General features: G+C 42.4%; 1 protein-coding gene across 3 annotated transcripts in view; it reads right to left on the reverse strand.

The window, feature by feature from the left end:
• Positions 1 to 20,855, reverse strand: part of LOC117355460 (acetyl-coenzyme A synthetase, cytoplasmic-like) — a 156,046-nt gene that overhangs the window by 103,073 nt on the left and 32,118 nt on the right. For all 3 annotated transcript variants that reach the window (XM_033934055.1, XM_033934054.1, XM_033934053.1), the window contains 4 exons: positions 19,066 to 19,169; positions 9,530 to 9,602; positions 9,322 to 9,397; positions 4,808 to 4,892 (listed from right to left, as the gene is read on the reverse strand). In XM_033934055.1, coding sequence (XP_033789946.1) covers positions 4,808 to 4,892; positions 9,322 to 9,397; positions 9,530 to 9,602; positions 19,066 to 19,169 — 338 coding nt within the window. The remainder of the gene's footprint in view (positions 1 to 4,807; positions 4,893 to 9,321; positions 9,398 to 9,529; positions 9,603 to 19,065; positions 19,170 to 20,855) is intronic.

The raw sequence follows: 20,855 nt of genomic DNA on the forward strand, positions 1-20,855 counted from the left end.
CGAAGTAAAATTAATAAAAAAGGGAGGTAAATGGAGAATGGTATTACATTAGGGTGGGGATCGCTTCAAGAGAAGTGTTTTGGTGTTTCAAGGCTTCACGAGAATTGAGGGTTTGAGAAGCGAGAGCTGGTACTAAAGAGTATAGACGTTTTTAAAGAGAAAAAGTTTTAAGTTTAGCTTTAAATTTTTCAAGAGAGTTCTCTAATGGAAGATCTAATGGAAGGGCATTCCACAGAGTGGGGGCGATGACTGAAAAAAATGGATTTGCGAGTGGTATCGTAAAACAGTTCACGGATTGATGGTATGGAAAGTAGGTTTTGATTGTTAGATCAGAGGGCCCTGGTGCCTCTCCTCCTCTCTGCCCCCCTGTGTGCCTCTTTAAACTGCTTTGTCACCTTGCTTGTCTCCTGCCCACCGCTCCTTTCTCTTCCTGTGAAGCTGTCACTAGAATGCTTTCATGTTTCCCTTACATTTACTGATATTGGTCAGCATTTGTTTATTCTTGAACTGAAGAAGGGGTTACCTTAAAAAAAATAATCATACCCCCGCCCTTTTACTAAGACGCAGTAGAGGTTCCTAGTGCGGCCCGGAACGCTAAATGCTCCGATGCTGCACTGAAGCTCTATGAGCATCAGAGCATTTAACACTCCGGGCCACAGTAGAAACCTCTACTGTAGTTTAATAAAAAGGGGGGGGGGGAGCTAATGCATTAAGTTAGTCCAGGGGTAGGGAACTCCAGCCCTCGAGAGCCATATTCCAGTCTGGTTTTCAGGATTTCCCCAATGAATATGCATTGAAAGCAGTGCATGCAAATAGATCTCATGCATATTCATTGGGGAAATCCTGAAAACCCGACTGGAATACGGCTCTCGAGGAGCGGAGTTCCCTACCCCTGAGTTAGTCCAATAATAAAGGTATCACCTTATTTCCTTTATCTTTTCATTTTATTTCTATATATTACTTTGAAAAGTGGACTAATACGGCCAGTACACCATTTCACTTGTTAATTGTTGTTACTGAGTCACCATCCCTTAGTGCAAAATGGGATGTCTCACTGTTGAACACAAACAAAAGGTTGACCCTTGGTACTCCACTGACTCTCTGACAAGAACAAAAACACTGTGGAGAAAATGATGTTCAAGATGCAGGCTTTATTAAAAGCACAGTCCAATAATCCACATGAAGAAATACCTAGGATAGGGGTGTCCAATGTCGGTCCTCGAGGGCCGCAATCCAGTCGGGTTTTCAGGATTTCCCCAATGAATATGCATGAGATCTATTTGCATGCACTGCTTTCAATGCATATTCATTGGGGAAATCCTGAAAACCCAACTGGATTGCGGCCCTCGAGGACCGACATTGGACACCCCTGACCTAGGACCCAAAGCATTGGGGAGTATGGACCCAATATGGTCCGTGTTTCGACAAAACTGTCTTCCTCAGGGGTCCCTGAAGGTCCTGATATGAAAACTCGTGTATCAAAGGCTAAAAACAATCCTAGAAGAACCTCTGTGCAGTTGAGAAATCCTCAAAGGCGGGAGAAAAAAAAGATATCACCTTATTTCCTTTATCTTTTCATTTTATTTCTATATATTACCTTGAAAAGTGGACTAATACATCCACCACACCATGTCACTTGTTAATTGTAGTTATTGAGTCACCATCCCTTAGTGCAAAATGGGATGTCTCACTGTTGAATCACACACTGTCTGAAGTCCTGGAACAAACATGCACTAGCAATTTTCTGTTCTTTACTTCCAGGAAGCCTGCAAGCTGTTTAACTCACAGCTATACAAATATGGGAAACTCATTTCTTTTCCATCTGCGTGAAGGATTACATTTGCAGATCAAAAAATATATATTGAACTTTAGTTTTAAAACATTTAAAGGCCATTATTCAAGTGTTTAGGCCCTAACTTTGAGAATTACTGTTAAGATCCTAGATTGACCTCCCTGAAAATTTACCAGAGCTGAATGCCTAAATTGATGCTACTAGCTTCACTAGGCTCCTAAATTTAGGGTTCTAAAAAGTGGGTGGTGATAGGGGTGGATTTAGGATGGGGCAAAAAATTTAAGGGCTTAGCACTAATTCCCACCACTAGGCACTTAAAAGCAAATGAATGGCAAACCTATATTTAGAAGCTTAATACAATACAGTACAATTTTTATTTGTATACTGCAAATACCTCAAAAGAAGTTCAAGCAGTTAACATAAAAAGATAAGACAATATTCAATACAATAAAAACATTAAGTAAAATTACAACTTTTTCAGAACATATTCCTTAAACAATCTTATAGGTTCTTAAATTTAGATGAGTTTTAAGCGAAATCTTAAAATGCTAAATCTGGGTGAAAATAGAGACAAATTTATGTACTTAACTTAGAATTCCAAATTTAGGAGATCAGCTTTTTCAGAATAATTTGGCCCCTCTAGCCTACTATTTCCAAACTCCCACATAATCTTCCAATCCCTAGACTGGACATTTTAGGGAGGCAGATTTGAGTCCCTAGGGCAGGGGTCTGCAACCTTTAAGACATAAAGAGCCACTTGGACCCGTTTTCGAAAAGAAAAAAAAACTTGGAGCCGCAAAACCATTATAAAACAAATCTAACACTGCATATAATGTTTCTTATCTTAATGCTATATACAGGATCACTAAATTGAAAATAAAATCATTTTTCCTACCTTTGCTATTTGGTGATTTCATGAGTCTCTGGTTGCACTTTCTTCTTCTGACTGTGCATCCAATCTTTCTTCCTTTCTTTCAGCCTCCTGTATGTTTCCTCTCCTCCAGACCTCATTCTCTCCCTCAACTTTTTCTTTCTGTCTCCCTGTTCCCCCTTCTTTCTGTCTCCGTGCCGTCCCCCAAGCCACTCGGTTTGCTGCCACCGCAATCGGGGAACAGCCCCCAAGCCACCGCCGTCCCAAGCTTTCCCTGCAGAAGTGTTGCGCTGACCAGCATTCCGCTCCCTGACATCAATTCTGACGTAGGAGAGGAAGTTCCGGGCCAACAAGGCATTTCTCCTCATTCCATCCAGCCTGAGCCCCATCTCTCCTTGATCCAGCATTTCCCTTCTGTGTCTGTCAGAATTACCATTCCACCTATTTTCCAGCATCACCCTTCTTTGTGTCCATCTCACCTATATCCCTATCTCACCACTTTTTCAGAATCTTCATTTGTCTCTGTCCTTGTCTTTACCCCATGTTCACCATTTGCCCTTTCAATGTCTTTATCTCCCCCCCAAAACTTTTTCAGCATTACTTCTATGTCTCTATTTCACCTCCTCTTCATGTCCCTTCTGTATCTCTATCCTTATTCAGTAGGTCCAGCTTACTCTTTCTCTTCTTTGTGTCACTATCTCCATTTTCAGCTTTCCCCCCTTTTCCTTTGTTAATGCACCCTATAGCCAGAATCTTTCCACCCTCCCTCCACTCCGGCCCAGCCCAGTATGAAAGATTTCCTTTTGTTTCCCTCCCTTCTCTCTTTCTCTCTCTCTTCTCCTCCCTCACCCACGAGTCCTGCATCTGGCCCTCTCCCTTCTACCTGCACCTGGCAACACCCCCCTGCTCCGCGGCTCTCTTCAGCAACTCGTCAGCAGCAGTGATCAAGACAAGCTGCCGACATCGAGGCCTTCCCTCTACGAGTCCCGCCTTTGTGGAAAAAGGAAGTTGAAACAAGCGGGACTCGCAGAGGGTAGGCCCCGACGTCAGAAGCTTGTGTCGATCGCTGCTGCTGAGTTGCCGAAGAGAGCCGCGGAGCAGGGGATGTGGCCGGAAGCAGGTAGAAGGGAGAGGGAGATAGGAAGGCTGTAGATCTCCGGAGCATGACACCGACCCCGGCCAGGATGATTTCTTTTTCAGGCGTGCACCTTACAAGTCCAGCGTCGCGGGGGAAATAGCCATGCTGAGCAGTGAGCTCAGCACTACACAGATGAAAGCCTTGCTTGCTGATTGGTCCGGCGGGGCGGGGCCGCCGGACCAATCAGCAAGCAAGGCTTTCATCTGTGTATGTGCTGAGCTCACTGCTCAGCATGGCTATTTCCCGCCGCGACGCCGGACTTAAGCTGCATGCCTGCGTGACACACTACCGGAGCCGCAGCAAAGGTGGAAAAGAGCCGCATGCGGCTCTGGAGCCACAGGTTGCCGACCCCCGCCCTAGGGGAAGGAGGATCTAGTTATTTTGCAACAGTGACACCTAATGGCCAGATTTAGAGTCCATGCTTGCAGAGTCCCTGAAGAAGCCTGTTCAAGGGTAGTTACTGCAATGGCAGGGCCAAGTGAATTGACAAGGACATAAAATATATATAGGAACAATTTGTAGGGTCAATATTCAAAGCACTTATCCAGAAATCATCACCAGCTATCCAGATAAGTGCTACTGAATGTGATATTCAGAGGCGCTCTCCAGATAGTGGCTCTGTATATCCAAACAGACTACCTCTGCATTAGATGGGCAGTGCCAAGGCAGAGCATGTGTGAAGCTAGGATGATACCAAAACTTATCCAGATGGTGGCAATATTTAGTCTGCTATCTAGATAACTTATTCAGATAACTGTGAACAGATATTAGACTGAATACTGCCACTGCTGACTGCCTTATCTGGATATTCAGAATTGGCTAATTATCCAGATAGTGGTACTGAATATCCAGATTTTATTTTGACTGCCGTAGCTGTCATTTTAAAAACACTGACCACAGCAGATGAATATTGACTTGTGTTGATACAAAGTTCATGGAATAGGAGGAAATTGCAATGTCACAATTTCCACCGCCCCCCCCCCAAAAAAAAAAAAAATCTCAGTACCTGGAGCTTTGTTTTCTTTTGATTGTTGTTATCATCGCCACCAACATGCTTTACTACAATGCAATTCTTCACAGCAAACTGTCCCCTAAACAGGACCATAAGAGAAAAATTAAGACTATATTCATATGCTATTTGGACACTTGCTTACACAAACTTCCACTCTAGTTTCAGTTCAGATTTAGCTTAATTATTTTAAGCACTCTGGAATCATTATTTCTTTTCACAATCAAAGCAAAATAACAAGGACACTTAGCTTTCACAATCATCTCTTCGCATTATGTAATCTGAAGTCATCAATGGATCTTCACAGCAAGATCAACTGAAAACAGCCGATGCCTTTCAATACAGCAACATCTGTCTTCATTTTTAATAAATCAGAATAACACCAAGGGGCATTTTTAATAAATCAGAATGACACCAAGAGGCTTTTTTGTTTTTGTTGTTATTTTGTGTCATCTGAGAGGAATAATAAGGTCTGAATAGAGTGTACATTTAACATTTTCAGTTTGTGTTGACAAAATGCTAATTCAGCTGGTTATTTTACACTTGTTTAACTTCCATTTATCTGGTATCATTGAAGTTCACATGGCTGATTTAACCAAAGATGAGTTTACAAACTTCTGCATGGCTTTAGGAAAATGGAAGCTATTTTGACAATTTCAATTCTAGCTTCCCCAGTTTATCAGCGATATGGATAAGATGGAGGCTTGGAAAAAAAAATGCATTCATAGAATAGGATTTAATATGTATTTTCCCAAAATATATTTACCAACCAAAATGCTGAAATGACTAGATCACTGCATTTTCAATAATACTAATTAAGCATTCTTCAAAAAAGATTTTTCACAGCAAAGTAGTATGTCACATGACAACTGCAACAGTCTTAGGTTATCTCTAACTGAGAAGGTCACTATGTAACTCTTTCATAACAGTGCTATGCTTAAGCTCAGCATCAATTTTGCTATGTTCACAGATGGTCCCTTCATCAGAAAAAAAAAATCTATTTGTTGTAAATACCCAAAGGATTAGAGCCAGCTTCATGGGTTAGTGAGAACTCATTCACTGCCATGCAGAGAAAACTAAGCTAATTCCCCTTGACTTAGGTTTTCTGCATCCAGGGTCAACAGGCTGGAGATGTCATGGAGGCACTATTCCCAACCCTGGAAGGGAAGGAAGTCTGTTATCATGTAATGGCGGCACCTAGAGGCTGGATTCAGAATGCATCATTGCATCAGGCTTTTTAGGCAGTATATAAATTTTTCAATAAATAAAATAAATATTACTTTTGTAGCGCTACTAGACGCATGTCGTACTTGTGACAGGGATGCCTAGCGGGTCACACGGGAGCCTGACCAGGGTATCCTACCATGGAAAAGGAAAAGGATGTGACCTGAGCACAAGAATATACAGTATCTTCCACGCCCACTGTTGTACACTTCTCCCTCCATATCCACGGGGGATAGGGGCAGAGCCGGCCCGCGAATATTAAAAAGCTGCGAATAATATTCGGGCCTGTTCTGCCCCTAACCCCCGGCTATTTTAAGCCCTGTAAGCCCCCCCCCCCTGTAAGCCTTACCTGGTGGTCTAGTGGGTTTTCAGGGCAGGAGAATCTTCCCGTGCTCTTGCCCTGTGCAGATCGCTCATAGGAAATGGCTGCCTTGAGCTCCCGTAGTCTCCCGAGCCATTTCCTGTGAGCGATCTGCACGGGGCAAGAGCATGGGAAGATTCTCCTGCCCTGAAAACCCGCTAGACCACCAGATAAGGCTTAAGGGGGGGCTTACAGGGCTTAAAATAGCCCGAAAAATTAATGGGTTTTTATGTTTAAAACCGCGAATATCCGAATCCGCGGATTCGGAGGGAGGAGTGTTATAGTCTCTTGGGGTCCTGTGCTCAGCCCTATAACAGTCTTGATGCTCTCTTGTTCAGAGGTAAAGAAAAACAACAAAACAATTATTCTTCTGCAAAAACCACGCTTTACTTTATTCAGGCTTCATAGTGCATTTTCATGTTCATGTCAGGTAGCCACATGCACTAGCCATTCCAAACTAAAACATTAAACTTTGTAATCCAGAAGAAACAGTTAACATTTCCATTCATCAGTACTGCTTTTTCAAAGGAAAAAAAAAATTCCAAAACATTTACTGTGCCTTTCTGGCTTCTATGGGGAACACTGTCCTTTCTTCTAGCTTCTTTCTTCCACATCTAAAGAAAACTTTTCTTCTTTTATTTCCCTGCAGTGCTAACCAGGCGCTTCCTTTGCTGGGCTGGTAACTAGAGAGTTGCGCGGGGACAGAAATCCCACCCATCCCCGCCCGTATCCTCTCCATCCCCACCAATCCTCACCAGGATCCTCTCCATCCCCACCCGTCCCCGCCAGGATCCTCTCCGTCCCCACCCATCCCCGCAAGGAATTACCTCCATCCCCGCCCGTCCCCATAAAAAGCAGCAATTACTTCTGACAGGATCATCAATTCCACAGTTTCTTTTGTGTTTGTGCTGCTGTATTCCTTGTGGAATCTCTTTGGTGGAACCCTTTTTTTGTTGTCTGTTCAGGTAATTAACTTATAAACCCCCTCTTTTACTAAGGCTGATGGGTCCATTATATTATATGGATGAACCCTGCTTCCAAAGCCTTCCATCCCCGTGGGAGTCCCGTTGACTAGAGGGGGGGTCCCTGTGGGGGTCCCGTGGGTTAGGGGGGATTTCCACGGGAACCCCACGGGACCCACGGGATTCCCGCGATCCCCGTTCCCGTGCAGACCTCTAATGGTAACGAGCCTACTTTATCAGACAGCCTGGATAGAGTGTGCTGTGCCCTCAGCTGTAACCTTCCTTCCCAAACATAGCACTGTACTTGCCGTGAGATTATTACATATACTACCCCAATAGTACCCAGTTTACGGTTATTAGCACTTACTCCACTGTTCTTCAAAGTCCAGGAGCAAAAATAAAACCCACAAGAAAAACATTCACAAGAGCAATTCTTTTGAAAAAAAGGAAACCCAAACCAAGGGCTAGATTCACTAGGCAAACCGATCGTGTACTAATCGGTTTGAGACCCCTTTGCGACCTGATTTTACTCCGGCCCGATTCACTTACCTCTCCTCCGATCCGATTCTGATCTGTGCATGCAAATGAGGGGAATGGCATGCAAAGTAGGCAGGGATGCGATTCACTACAGAAATCTTGCAAACCGACTGGGCTGGCCAATTAACACAAGAAGCGACTGCTGAGGACAAGTCGCTGAGGTCCTTTCTGATTGCTTTGCCTTCTCCGCCCTGCTCTCTGCCCTGCTTCTCTGCCCCAATCTGCTGCCCTGTCTCAGTCCCTATCTCCTGCCTGCCCCGATCTGCTTTCTGCCCTAATCTCCTGCTCTGTCTCATCCCCGATCTCCTGCTGTCTCCTGTCTGTCCCAATCTCGTGCTCTGCCCCAAATCTTTCCTGTCTGCCGCCCCGACTCTCCTGCCCTTCCCCGCACTGCGAGCCCATGGTTTTAATCCACGGGTTAAAACCATGGGCTTGCTGGGTTAGTAAAAGGTAAAAAAAAGAAAAAAAGTCGCAGCTCTAGACGGCTCTTAGACGCATGCACAGTCCATCTACAGAGAGCATGAACTCGCAGGCCTTGAGCATGCGCAGATGCTCAAGGCCCAGCAAAGAAGAGGAGGCCAATCTTCGGGCACCGGCACCAACGCACAGGACATGCCGGTGCCGAGGCCGAGATGGAAGTAAGAAGCCTGTTCGGGTGGGTCTGGGGTGGTGCCGGATCGCAGTCGCAGGTGCCGGATCGCGGCGGTGGGGTGCTGGATCGTGTGGGGGGAGGGTGCCGGATCACACAGGGGGGCCTTCAGGGGGAGCAATGCCGGTTTTCATAGGGGGGGGATAGAGCAGCGCCACTGGCCTTGGGGGATGGGGGTAGGTGGGAACGAATCAAGCGAGTTTCCCTTAGTTCCTATATTAAACACATAAAACATAGTGCTGGTTAAATAGCTTTGAATATCGGGCCTTTTCTATTTTGATTAGGCGCCTTTTGTTTGATTTTATTCCTTAGTGTTTTGCCTTTTTGCCATTTGCATAGAGATTGCATCCTTCTTTTTTCATATATACTTAATATAACACATTTTACATGAAAATGAAGAAAAATGTGACATTTTTCTGTCCGTTCTATCCTATGACACCTTCCTCATCAGACAACTAGCAAGACATTTTCCTTATTCCTTTCCCATATCCTGCAGCATATGCAGGCCAAAAATTGCAGTGACCTCATGTGGCTCAGAGGGTGGGCTGCAACTAGCTTCAGTACCAATTCTTATAAAGCTCTTTAGCCAATCACTTTACTGATTTCAGAAAACTGACAAATGGTTACATTTGTGACCCTATGAGTAGAGGATGGCATGAAAGATGGCACATTAAGTGGTTGTAAAACTACAATGATCAAAAATTTGCTATTTGACAAAACTGAACAATTCAAAGATGAATCTACAGCAATACAAGAGCAAATGAAAGTCAAAGCATACCTCTCCCTGGACTTCTGCAATGCTTCATCAGCAATCTCCTTTAGGTTTATTGGCTTTTCTCCTCTAAATACACCATCTAAATGGAATAAATTGCAGTTACAGCCTAAGAAAGTTTAGCGATATACACAGGGCCATGAAACATGGACTCTATCAGCATGAAATACCAGAATAGATAGCAGAGTGCTGCAAACAGGTATTCAGTGATTACCTGCTGTAATGAGAAGAGTACACTGGGAATCCAAGATTCTTTCACACAGTGATTCAGAGGAGAATCCTGCAAACTGAGAAGAAAACTCAATGCATTATATATTTTTTAGCAGATCTATTTTTTTACCTTGTTTTAACTTTGCCAGAATTATTTGTGACCATCTCTGGAAAAAGATGTCAAAAATATCACCAGAAGCAAAAAAAAAAAAATAAATAAATGAGGTTTTAATGAAGTTTATTAGAGCAACTTCAAAATACAACAGTCCAAGCCCCATCCTTTTATGTGAAAAAATAAAGTTACAAAAGTTCAAACATGTAACTTTTGCAGACTGCTTATGGACCCATGACATGAAAAATCAGCCCTTCTCAATGTTTTGGATCCGCTACTTTAGCCAACTTTTTCCAGAAACGGTCATATTTATTAACAATTAAATAGCTTTTTTTCCCCAAATGTAAATGAAATCTCATAGAAATGAAAACTGCAGGAGAAAATTATGCTCCAATGGAAATGTTGAAAGTGTGGCACAGCTCCACTAAAGTGGTAGTAAAGGCTACTTCTACTGGCATGAAATATGCACAACTCCCAGCTGAAAGGAGCATCCCACTCAAGGACTCTCACAGCAATCTGCTCTTCCCCCACCAGTGAAAACTAGATTAGAATCAATGAACCACACTGCTTTTTGTTACCTGGCACCACCCCTGTGGAACTTTCCCTCCTCAGCCAATATAACCTGAGAGTTCCTATACTTGCTTTAGCACTTGAATCAGACCTTGACTGTTCAAAGTGATATTCAGAAAGGGGGTAGCGGGAACTAAGAAATCCCAGGAGCCTCTCTTAACTGGTGGAGGATTCAGCCTGTGTGCAGGGTAGGGGGTAGTGATGAAATCGCTGGAACCCATACCTCAGAATTTACAGTTGCCCCTAATGTAGGCACTTACACCCTCATCTATGAAACCGCGCTGGTGGTTTTTTAATGCAGAGAGCCGTGCTTAATGGCCCGCACTGCTCCCGATGCTCATTGAGTTCCTATAAGCGTTGGGAGCAGCGTGAGCCATTCAGCGTGGTTTTCTGCACTATAAAACGCTAGCGCGGTTTTGTAGAAGAGGGGTTTAGTTGTGGCTGGGAGTAGATTTAAATTCCAACATCTGGGGTTTCTTTTACAAGCGTGAAGTACCTATGTGAAATAGGAAATGTACATCTGAATTGTGGTCCCACCAGACTACTTCTTGACGTTGGAGGAACTTACCGGGCTAGCACAAAACTACTCTTTTTTAAATAAGAACATAAGCATCGCCTCTGCTGAGACAGACCGTAGGTCCATCGTGCCCAGCAGCCCACTCACGCGGCGGTCCTCCAGGTCAAAGACCTGTTAGTGATCTTTTACATTCAACATTTTGCCTTGTATAGTATCCCTCTAACCATACCCCTCAATTCCCCTTTCCTTCAGGAATTTGTCCAATCCCTTTTTGAACCCCAAAATGTACTCTGCTCTACCACCTCCTCTGGAAGCGCATTCCAGGTGTCCACCAACCTCTGAGTGAAGAAGAACTTCCTAGCATTTGTTCTGAATCTGTCTCCCTTCAATTTCCTCGAGTGCCCGCTTGTTATTGTTACTCCCGCAAGTCTGAAGAATCTGTCCCTCTCTACCTTGTCTATACCCTTCATGATCTTGTAAGTTTCTATCATGTCCCCTCTAAGTCTCCGCTTTTCCAAGGAAAAAAGCCCCAGCCTCTCCAGCCTCTCTGCATATGAAAGGTTTTCCATGCCTTTTATCATTTTTGTTGCTCTTCTTTGAACCCTCTCGAGAATCGCCATATCCTTCTTGAGGTACGGCAACCAGTATTGAGCGCAGTACTCCAGGTGCGGGCGCACCATCGCCTGATACAGCGGCAGGATAACTTCTTTGGTTCTGGTACTGATACCTTATTTGATAATGCCCAACATTCTGTTCGCCTTCTTGGAGGCCGCTGCACTTTGTGCCGCTGGCTTCATTGTTTTATCCACCAAGACCCCCAAGTCCTTTTCAAGGTTGCCTTCCCCCAATACCTTCCCCCCCATCGTGTAGTTGTACATCGGGTTTCCTTTCCCTACGTGCAAAACTTACATTTCTCTACATTGAAGCTCATCTGCCATCTATTTGCCCAATCACTCAGCTTGTTCAGATCCCTTTGCAATTCTTCACATTCCTCAACAGTTCTAACCCTTGATCTTATATACCAGGTCATTCCCCTGGGGGGACTCGAACCGGTTAATAAAGCATAATCTTAAAGATCATTGATAAACAATAGTAGAAGAAGGAGAATCAGTAGATATCAACATACAATTATCAGCTAAAGAGTTCTATCAGTTGTCTGTAAGGTATTTCGTAAACAGATACGTTTTCAGGATTTTTCTAAAGCAAGTCAGTGAAGAAAGAATTCTAATATCGGAAGGAAGGTCATTCCAGATCTTCACCATTGTAAAAACCAAAGAATGTGAAAGCCTACCTAAAGTTTGAATCCCTTTAATAGAGGGAGGTAATAGTTTGAATTTATTGATATACCTCATAGACTGAAAATGATAAGAATTAAAAGAAAGAGGAAATAGTGGAGAAAAGGTTCCATATAAACTCTTAAAAATAACATTTGCACACTTAAACTGAACCCTCCAATATATCAGAAGCCAATGCAGTGCCCTCAACAGTGGAGTAACATGATCTGTAACTCATGAAGTCGCTAGGACTCGAGCACGAGTCAATGGAACCTATCAACATTTAGACTTTGGGAAGCTTATAAAAAAGGATTTTAGTCTCCCACTTTTTTCTCTGGCTTTCTGGCTACAGGATCGATCATTCACCAGCTGAGGACTGTGAGAAAACTTCCTCTAAGACTAATTTTCAGAACTACTCCTTCCCCAGCAGGGGCCACCAAACAGCAACAGCAATCTCAAATTCTTTCGCCCAGGAATCACACTGGTTACCTTCACAGTGCATCAGTAACAGAGCAGCATATCTTGCTCGTTCTCCTAAGCTTTTGCTACAAAAGAACCATCATTTCCTAAAGGCTGATCTCGATGTGGCTTTATCATCATCATATTTTTTTTTAGTCTATATGTATTGAAATTTGTATATAAAGTAACAATTTACATAACAATGTGCAACAGCATGTATAACAAATAAATTAATCAAAGCACATGAGAATTATAAAAAATTATAAAAAATTATAAAAAATTATGTAGTGATGATAAATAACATTTCAAGGCAAACCATTTTTTAATCAAAATATTTAAGATAATTAACTCCCCCCCCTCTTTTATGAAGCCACGTTAGTGTTTTTTGTTCTTTTTTAAATCACCGGCTGTGTTGGTAAAAGTTCCAACGCTCATAGGAATTCTATACAAGCACTTTGTTATGTTATGTTATATATTAGGATATTTAAGATAGAATCAAGGTATTTAAGTAACTCATAGGTATGTTTGATAAAGGGGTTGTCTCTCTCTGTTTTAGGAAGGGTCATTCCACCTATCTCATGTAATATTGCTCAATTTTCATCCATCTTGGAGTAATATCAGGATCAAATGGAGAGATTCATTCTACCCTCTGACTTAAAATGAAGGATTCTAGGGTATGAGTAAATCAGGAAAATTAACTCCACCCAATGTCTTAGATGCCTTTAATTTCTTTAGTGAAATTTTAGGAGATTTATTTTTTCAAAGTAATTTTATACGTAATCTTCCCAGATTCTTATAAAAACAAAAGGTAAATAATATTTGACACATACTTAACAAGTACAGTTTTCTTGGGTGCAATCATCATTTTCATTGAGTCTAATCTACCCCACCAGGATAACTGAAGGGGAGTCCAAGGTGATGTAGCCTCTTTAACCTTAGACAAAATCTTATCTATGTTGATTTTTGAGGATTTTAAAAGGTCTTTATTGAAATAAATTCCCAAGTACTTAACTGATGTAGATACCAAATTTAGAGAAAGATTAGATATGTAAAAAGGGACACAGTGATCATTTAAGGGCTTCAATTCTGTTTTCTCCCAATTGATTTTATACTCAGAGAAACTAGAGAAATGAGAGATTAACTTAATGAGTTCAGACAAAGATGATTCTGGTTCAGCGAAATACAAGAGTACTTCATTGGCATATGCCGATAACTTATATTCCACATCACCAAATGTAACACAGTGAATGTTAACATTCTCTTGAATTGCAGCCAAAAGAGATTCAGGGGCCATATTAAATAATAAGGGTGAGATAGGGCAGTCCTGTCTGGTGCCACGACGAGTGAGAACTGTTATGAAAGGTCTCCATTAGCAGCAATTCTTGCAGAGGGAGAACTATACAATCGTTGAAGCATTTGAATAAGTTATTTAGGACAAATATGTCCACTCTACTCGATCAAAGACCGTTTCTGCTAGTGAGACTGAAAGGATTGGACAATCTCTTGATCGGGTAGTTCACATAACAGAACAAAAGGCCATTATCAGATCCAAATCTGTTCTTAAGGAATCCAGCTTAGTCTCTACATATAAACAGTTGTATAACTTTTTCCAATCTACAGCATAATATCTAGGTATATATCCAAGTTCAGTTTGGGCTCCTTTTATCAAGCCGCGCTAGCGGGGTTAACGCGCGTGACTTTTCATCACGTGCTAACCCCTGCCTGCTCAAGAGGAGGAGGTAGTGGCAAGCGTGGCCAGCGGTTTAACACGCGCGTTAAACCGCTAGCGCGGCTTGATAAAAGGAGCCCTATATATCCAAGATCTAGATGTTGGCGCATAGAGCACTATTTGAACTACAGCCTTCATATCTTTCTAATTTAGTACTATTTTATGCTCCGAGGCACTTATTAAGATCATTGAATAGCTATACCTCATATATCAAAGGCTCATCTTGCCTCAACTAGAAATTGTGCATTTTTGGTTCCAACTTTATGGAATAGTTTACCTGTAGAATGGAGAAAGGAAGAATCTTTCCTAAATTTTAAAAGACATTTAAAGGCACATTATTTTCAATTGGCCTTCTTACATTGACAATTTGAATTTGGGACTTCAATCTGCTTTAATTTGATTAAATTTAATTAATTAATTACATTTTTATTATAGATTATTATATTAAATATTATGTATTAGAAATGTATTTTCTTCTTTTCTTTTTTTATCTTTACTATTTAAATAGAGTTCTTTTCATAAATTTGATTGAATAATATTGTTAACCGCTTTGATCCTTTTTTGGCTAGTTAAGCGATTATATAAAGATTTTTAATAAACATATAGGTTGATAATTATGAACCAGCTGAGAGTCTCTACCTGGTTTTGGCATGATCACAATGGTTGCCGCAAGAAATTTTGATTATGCCCCTCATAATGTTCATAAAAAGAGATGAAGGGAAATCTTACAGAGAGATGTTCTGCATAGCTGAATAAATTGTTTTTTAGTGTGCCGACGGGAGAGACTGTCTCAAGTGTCCGTGCTGTGTGCGATCATATGACTTCCGTATTATCATCATCATATTTACTGAACTTTAAAAACAGACTAGGTAATTAACATGGTTTCTAGATGGCTACTATGCTAGATGTAGGTGTGTATGTTTATTTTAACCCTGCCCCTTGTTTTTCCTCAAGTATACTTTCAGATCCTGGTGTAATAACAGCTTCCGTGCACAGTTTGCTAATGTAAGTGATAAAAAGAAAAGGTTTTGCTCCAGATGCTGAAATTCAAATTTGGTTGTTTTTGCTTCAAGGTACTTTATGGCTTAGCCCCTAAATACATAACAGACCTTTTCTCTTTCTCAACCAACAGACACAAGCGAAGCTCACACCCGAACTTCGTTTCTCCACCGGTTAGAGGTTGCAAATTTTAAAAGTCATAAGAACATAAGAAAAGCCTTCACCGGATCAGACTGAGGTCCATCCAGTCCGGTGATCCGCACACGCGGCGGCCCCTTTAGGTACTGCCGAATGGAGACCCAGATATACCGTAGCCCTCAATATGATTTGCAAGAAGGTGTGCATCCAATCATATTGAGGGCTACGGTATATCTGGGTCTCCATTCGGCAGTACCTAAAGGGGCCGCCGCGAGTGCGGATCACCAGACTGGATGGACCTCGGTCTGATCCGGTGAAGGCTTTTCTTATGTTCTTATGTTCATCACCAACATCTTCTCACACATCAAGCAGCATTATGGGGTAAAGACCTTGAACAATTACTCGTGCCCACTACCTATGGAGAATTCAGCAAACGCCTGAAAACACATCTATTCCTGAAATACTTAGGAAACCAACCTATTCAATCTTAGTCCTTAACAACTGAGCGCAAGAACTACCTGTCGCTAAATCTGTACTTTGTTTGTTCATTCAATCGGTAACATTTCTAATCATTGTAAACCGCATAGAACTTCACGGTCCTGCGGTATATAAACTGTTATTATTATTATTAAACCTAGGGCTCCTTTTATCAAGGCGTGCTACGGGGGTTAGCGCGTCGGACATTTCATCACGCGCTAAGCCCCGCGGCCGGCTAAAAAACTAACGCCTGCTCAATGCAGGCGTTAGCAGCTAGCGCAGCAGGCGGTTTAACGTGCAGTATTACGCGCATTAAACCCCTACAGCAGCTTGATAAAAGGACCCCTATATCTTGTCTGTCTATATAAGTTAGGAGGGGGGTAGCACTATACACTAAGGACAACATCAGAACTACCAGAATTACAGATGTTAGATACACTGAGGAATCCCTCTGGGTGAATCTAGCCAGAGGAAAAGAAAAATGCCTATACCTTGGTGTGATATACAGACCTCCCAGACAACATGAAGACAAAGACATGGAACTAATCGAGGATATAGAGAACATCACTCTACTGGGAGACACAGTGATGCTAGGGGACTTCAACATGCCAGATGCAGATTGGAACACACTCTCCGCAACTACGTGTGGCAGCAGAAGAATTTTAAACTCCATAAAGGGTGCACGACTCAAGCAAATGGTATTAGAGCCCACTAGGGACCAGGCGATACTAGACCTGGTACTCACCAACGGAGATAGTGTCTCGGAAGTCTCAGTTGGAGATGCACTAGCCTCCAGCGACCATAAAATGGTATGGCTTAACATCAAGAAAGGTTTCTCAAGATCAAACACAGTAACAAAGGTTCTCAACTTTAGAGGCACAGACTTCGACCGCATGGGAGATTTTGTCCATCAGGAGTTGCATAAACAAGCAAAGTCTAACAATATAGAGGATATGTGGTCAACTCTGAAGTTAACCCTACATGAAGCAACAAACCGCTACATAAGAACAGTAAGCAAGCGCAGGAGAAACAAAAGACCCCAATGGTACAGTGCAGAAATTTCGGACCTCGTCAAAAAGAAAAAAGAAGCATTTATCACTTACAAACATATAGGAAAACAAGAGGCGAAAAAAGACTATCTGGACAGATCTAAAGCCGTCAAAATAGCAGTCAGAGAGGCCAAACTCCGAATGGAAGAAGATCTAGCACGAAACATTAAGAAAGGGGATAAATCTTTCTTCAGCTATATTAGTGACAGGAAAAGAAACAAAGATGGGATAGAACGCCTGAAGCAATCGGACGGTAAGTTTGTAGAATCAGATTCTGCTAAGGCAGAATTATTAAACGAATACTTCTGCTCAGTCTTCACCTGTGAAGCGCCGGAAGCTGGTCCACAGCTTCAGACGGGAGACAACCAGAAAGACCCGTTTCATGATTTCGAGTTTACACCCAGTAGCGTCTACCACGAACTATCAAGACTCAAAGTAAACAAAGCCATGGGTCCGGACAACATACACCCCAGGGTGCTCAGGGAATTGAGTGAAGTCCTGGCAGAACCATTATCTGTTCTTTTCAATCTTTCCCTACGCACAGGAAAAGTCCCCTTGGACTGGAAAACCGCCAACGTTATCCCACTCCACAAAAAGGGCTGCAGGACAGAAACGGCAAACTACAGACCAGTGAGTCTCACGTCTATAGTGTGCAAGCTCATGGAAACACTGATCAAACGGAATCTTGACAAAATCCTTGACGAGGAAAACCTACGTGATCCCCCACCAACACGGATTCACCCAGGGCAGATCCTGCCAATCTAATCTAATTAGCTTTTTTGACTGGGTTACTAGACAACTGGATGTCGGAAAGTCACTGGATGTAGTATATTTGGACTTCAGTAAAGCTTTTGATAGCGTTCCACACCAAAGGTTATTGAACAAGCTGAGGCCAGCAGCGTGTCGGATTTTAAGAGAAAATGGGATATTCACATGGGATCTCTAAGGGGGTGAAATCAAGGGGTCGGGTATTTGGAATGGGCAGACTTGGTGGGCTATAGCCCTTTTCTGCCGTCATTTTCTATGTTTCTATGTTTCTATGCTCCAACGTTGCTTACTCACTATGCTGTTTATTAAAATTAGGCTGTACATCGATTAAAATTTTTTATTGCATTATTAATCACGATTAAAAAAGCACCCCTTGTACTGTGCAATATAGAGAGAGCAGATGTAAATTCTCCAAATTGACATATTTCAATTAAACTAAAACTAAAGTCATTTATCTTGCCATTGTTGTTTTGTGATTTTCTTTCTAACCTTCTCATTTCCTGACTCTGGTTCTGCTTCTCTGTGATCTCAGCACAGCTCTGTCTAGCACTAGAAGATCGCTGGGGGGGATGGGGGGCAGCAGCACCAGCAGCGCCCGGGAGGATAGAGGGTAGCGGCACCATCAGCTCACCAGGATGATGGAGGCAGTGACATCAGCAACAACACTAGCAGCTCTCTGGGGAGAGGGAGACTAGCAGTTCCAAAGTGGAGGGTGGTCAGGGGGAGCAGAACTGTTAAGCAGGGCTGATGTTAGACCTGCTGGAGCCCAGGGCAGAAATTAAGGATGGAGACCCCAAATTCCTCTCCTCCAGGCCTCTCCACCCACCAAAGTCCTTCTATCCAGTATTGCTCTTTCCCTCCCCAACACCCCTGAGTCCACCATCTTTCCCTTTCTCTTCCCAACTGCCCTCTCATCCAGCATATCTCCCTTCTTCCTCCTCCTTTCCTCCCTCCCACTACCCCCAAATCCACCATCTCTCCCTTTTTCTTCCCAAATGTCTTCCCATCCAGCATCTCTCCTTTCCACTCAGTTCAAAGACCCCCCCCAACATGCTCACCACGGAATTCCCCCATGGAGAGCCACTCCCTGGAAGCTAACCAGTGCCAGCTGACCCCCCCCCATGATACCAACATCTCCCTCCCCGTACTTAAAAAAAAATCAGCAGGAGAGAAGCCTAATCTCTCCTGTCACAGTCCAGGCCCACTCACCTGGCCGCATGGCCTCCCAACCCTCCCCATACCTGTTTTAGAAGATCCATCAGGAGGGATGCTGACTCCCTTCTGTTGTCAGGCCTGCCTCTTCAAAATGAGAGGTCTTCCCTTTCCCGGTGCATTCTGGGATGCAATAGGAGGGGCCTAAGGCCCTGATTGGCTCGAGTGCCTAAGTCCCCCTCCCATGGATTAGGAATATACTAAAAAAAAGTGAGCAGTTTGCCATGGCTACTTACCACTACTGAATGAATGGCTCCTATTCGTGCGCACGCCAGCATAGCATACACCAACTCGGGAATCATAGGCAGATAGATGGCTACCCTGTCTCCTTTCCCCACACCTGAAAAGAGATTTTAAAAAACTAAGTTGAATTACTGTACGCAATGCCATGCCTATAAATGAAAGCCTTATCCAGAAGAACACAGACTTGCAGCATCTAATCATGATAAAAAAATTAAAAAGCCAATTAGATGAATGCAAATCCATAAGTGCTATAGGTTAAAGAAAGAGAGCAAAATTATGCTACTGCTTCTATAACAAAAGTGAAGGAGACAAGGACAACATCTAACTCAAGAAAGCATGAGAAAAGCACAGAGGCTTTAAAGAAGAGGAAGGGATTGTAGAGCTTAGTAGCTAGTATGCATGGGTAAACTGGATAGACCACATGGTCCTTATATGCTGTCATTTTCTATATATCTTTGTATAATCCAGAACCTGTATGTATTGCAGCTGAGATCACATATTCTGACAATATATTTGTGATGGGGTGTATATTCTGTCACCAGCCAGCAGAGGGAAGTCTCAGTAGCAGAAGGAGGAGCTCATTTGCATACAGATAGTGTAATAACTTACAACAAAAAAATAATTACAGGTACAAGATCCTTTATCCAAAATCCTTGGGACCAGGCATATTTCAGTTTTTGGTATTTTTCTGTGTTCAGAATGATAATGTTAAATCAGAAAAAGACAGACCATAAAATTGCCACCAAACTTTGTTTTTTTTTTATTTCAAAATAAGGCAAACTTTAAACACTTCAAATACTTCAAACACAAACTTGTTCACCAAAGAGCCTTCAATCAGTCATATGCCTGCACTAGTTGACATGTCCCTGCCTCAAATTTTCATGTAGGACAGATATATAATAAAATAAAATAAAGGAGTGCACATCCCAACAATTTTCCAACACTGAGAAAAGCTGATGAATGAGTACCATTTTGTTTATGGAAAGAGTGCGCACAACTGATGAAAGAGTCACACTATTCACAAAGGGCCCCTTTTACAAAGCCACTCCCACAGCTTTTTTAAAGGGTCCGAAAGAGTGTGCATTACTGGGGAAAGAGTCGCAAGCATTAAACACTTCAAGCACTTCAAATACAAACTTACTCCATACATATTTTCGATAGTGCTTCTAAGTCTGACTATTGACATATCCCACAAGAAGTCCAAATACTGGGGTGGAGAAGCATCCATTTTCAAAACCGCTAGACATCCAAATTTTTTTTTTCAAAATGACCTATTTGGACTTCTTTGCCTTTAGGATGTCTCTTTTGGCCATTTCTGAATACAAAAATGTCCATGTTCAAAACGTCCTAATCCAGACCATTTGGACGTTGGAGAGAGACAGTATAGTAAAGGATTGGCCACATAGATATCACAAATAGAGAAGTGGGGCTCCTTCGAGGGAACTGCTGTGAATTTCACATAAAAGATATCAAATGTACATCTTACCATAACCCCCATATAATTTATGGTGAGACTCCAAAACCTACTATACTCACTTGTTTACCATACCAATAGCTCTTATGGCTGCAGGTGGCATCTTTATGGTAGTTTAGTAGGATTAAGATGGGTTTTGATGAACTCATACTTAATACCATAGATCAGGGGTGCCCAATATGTCGATCGTGATCGACCGGTAGATCGGGAAGGCAAAGCAATAGACAGCCAAGAACGTTGTGTTTGGGTCTTATGGCCCAAATCTATAAGAAAAACCCAAAAGATAGGCACTGCTCAGCACAATTCAGG

The sequence above is a fragment of the Geotrypetes seraphini genome, chromosome 2 (assembly GCF_902459505.1).
Source record: "Geotrypetes seraphini chromosome 2, aGeoSer1.1, whole genome shotgun sequence".
Lineage (NCBI taxonomy): Eukaryota > Metazoa > Chordata > Amphibia > Gymnophiona > Dermophiidae > Geotrypetes > Geotrypetes seraphini.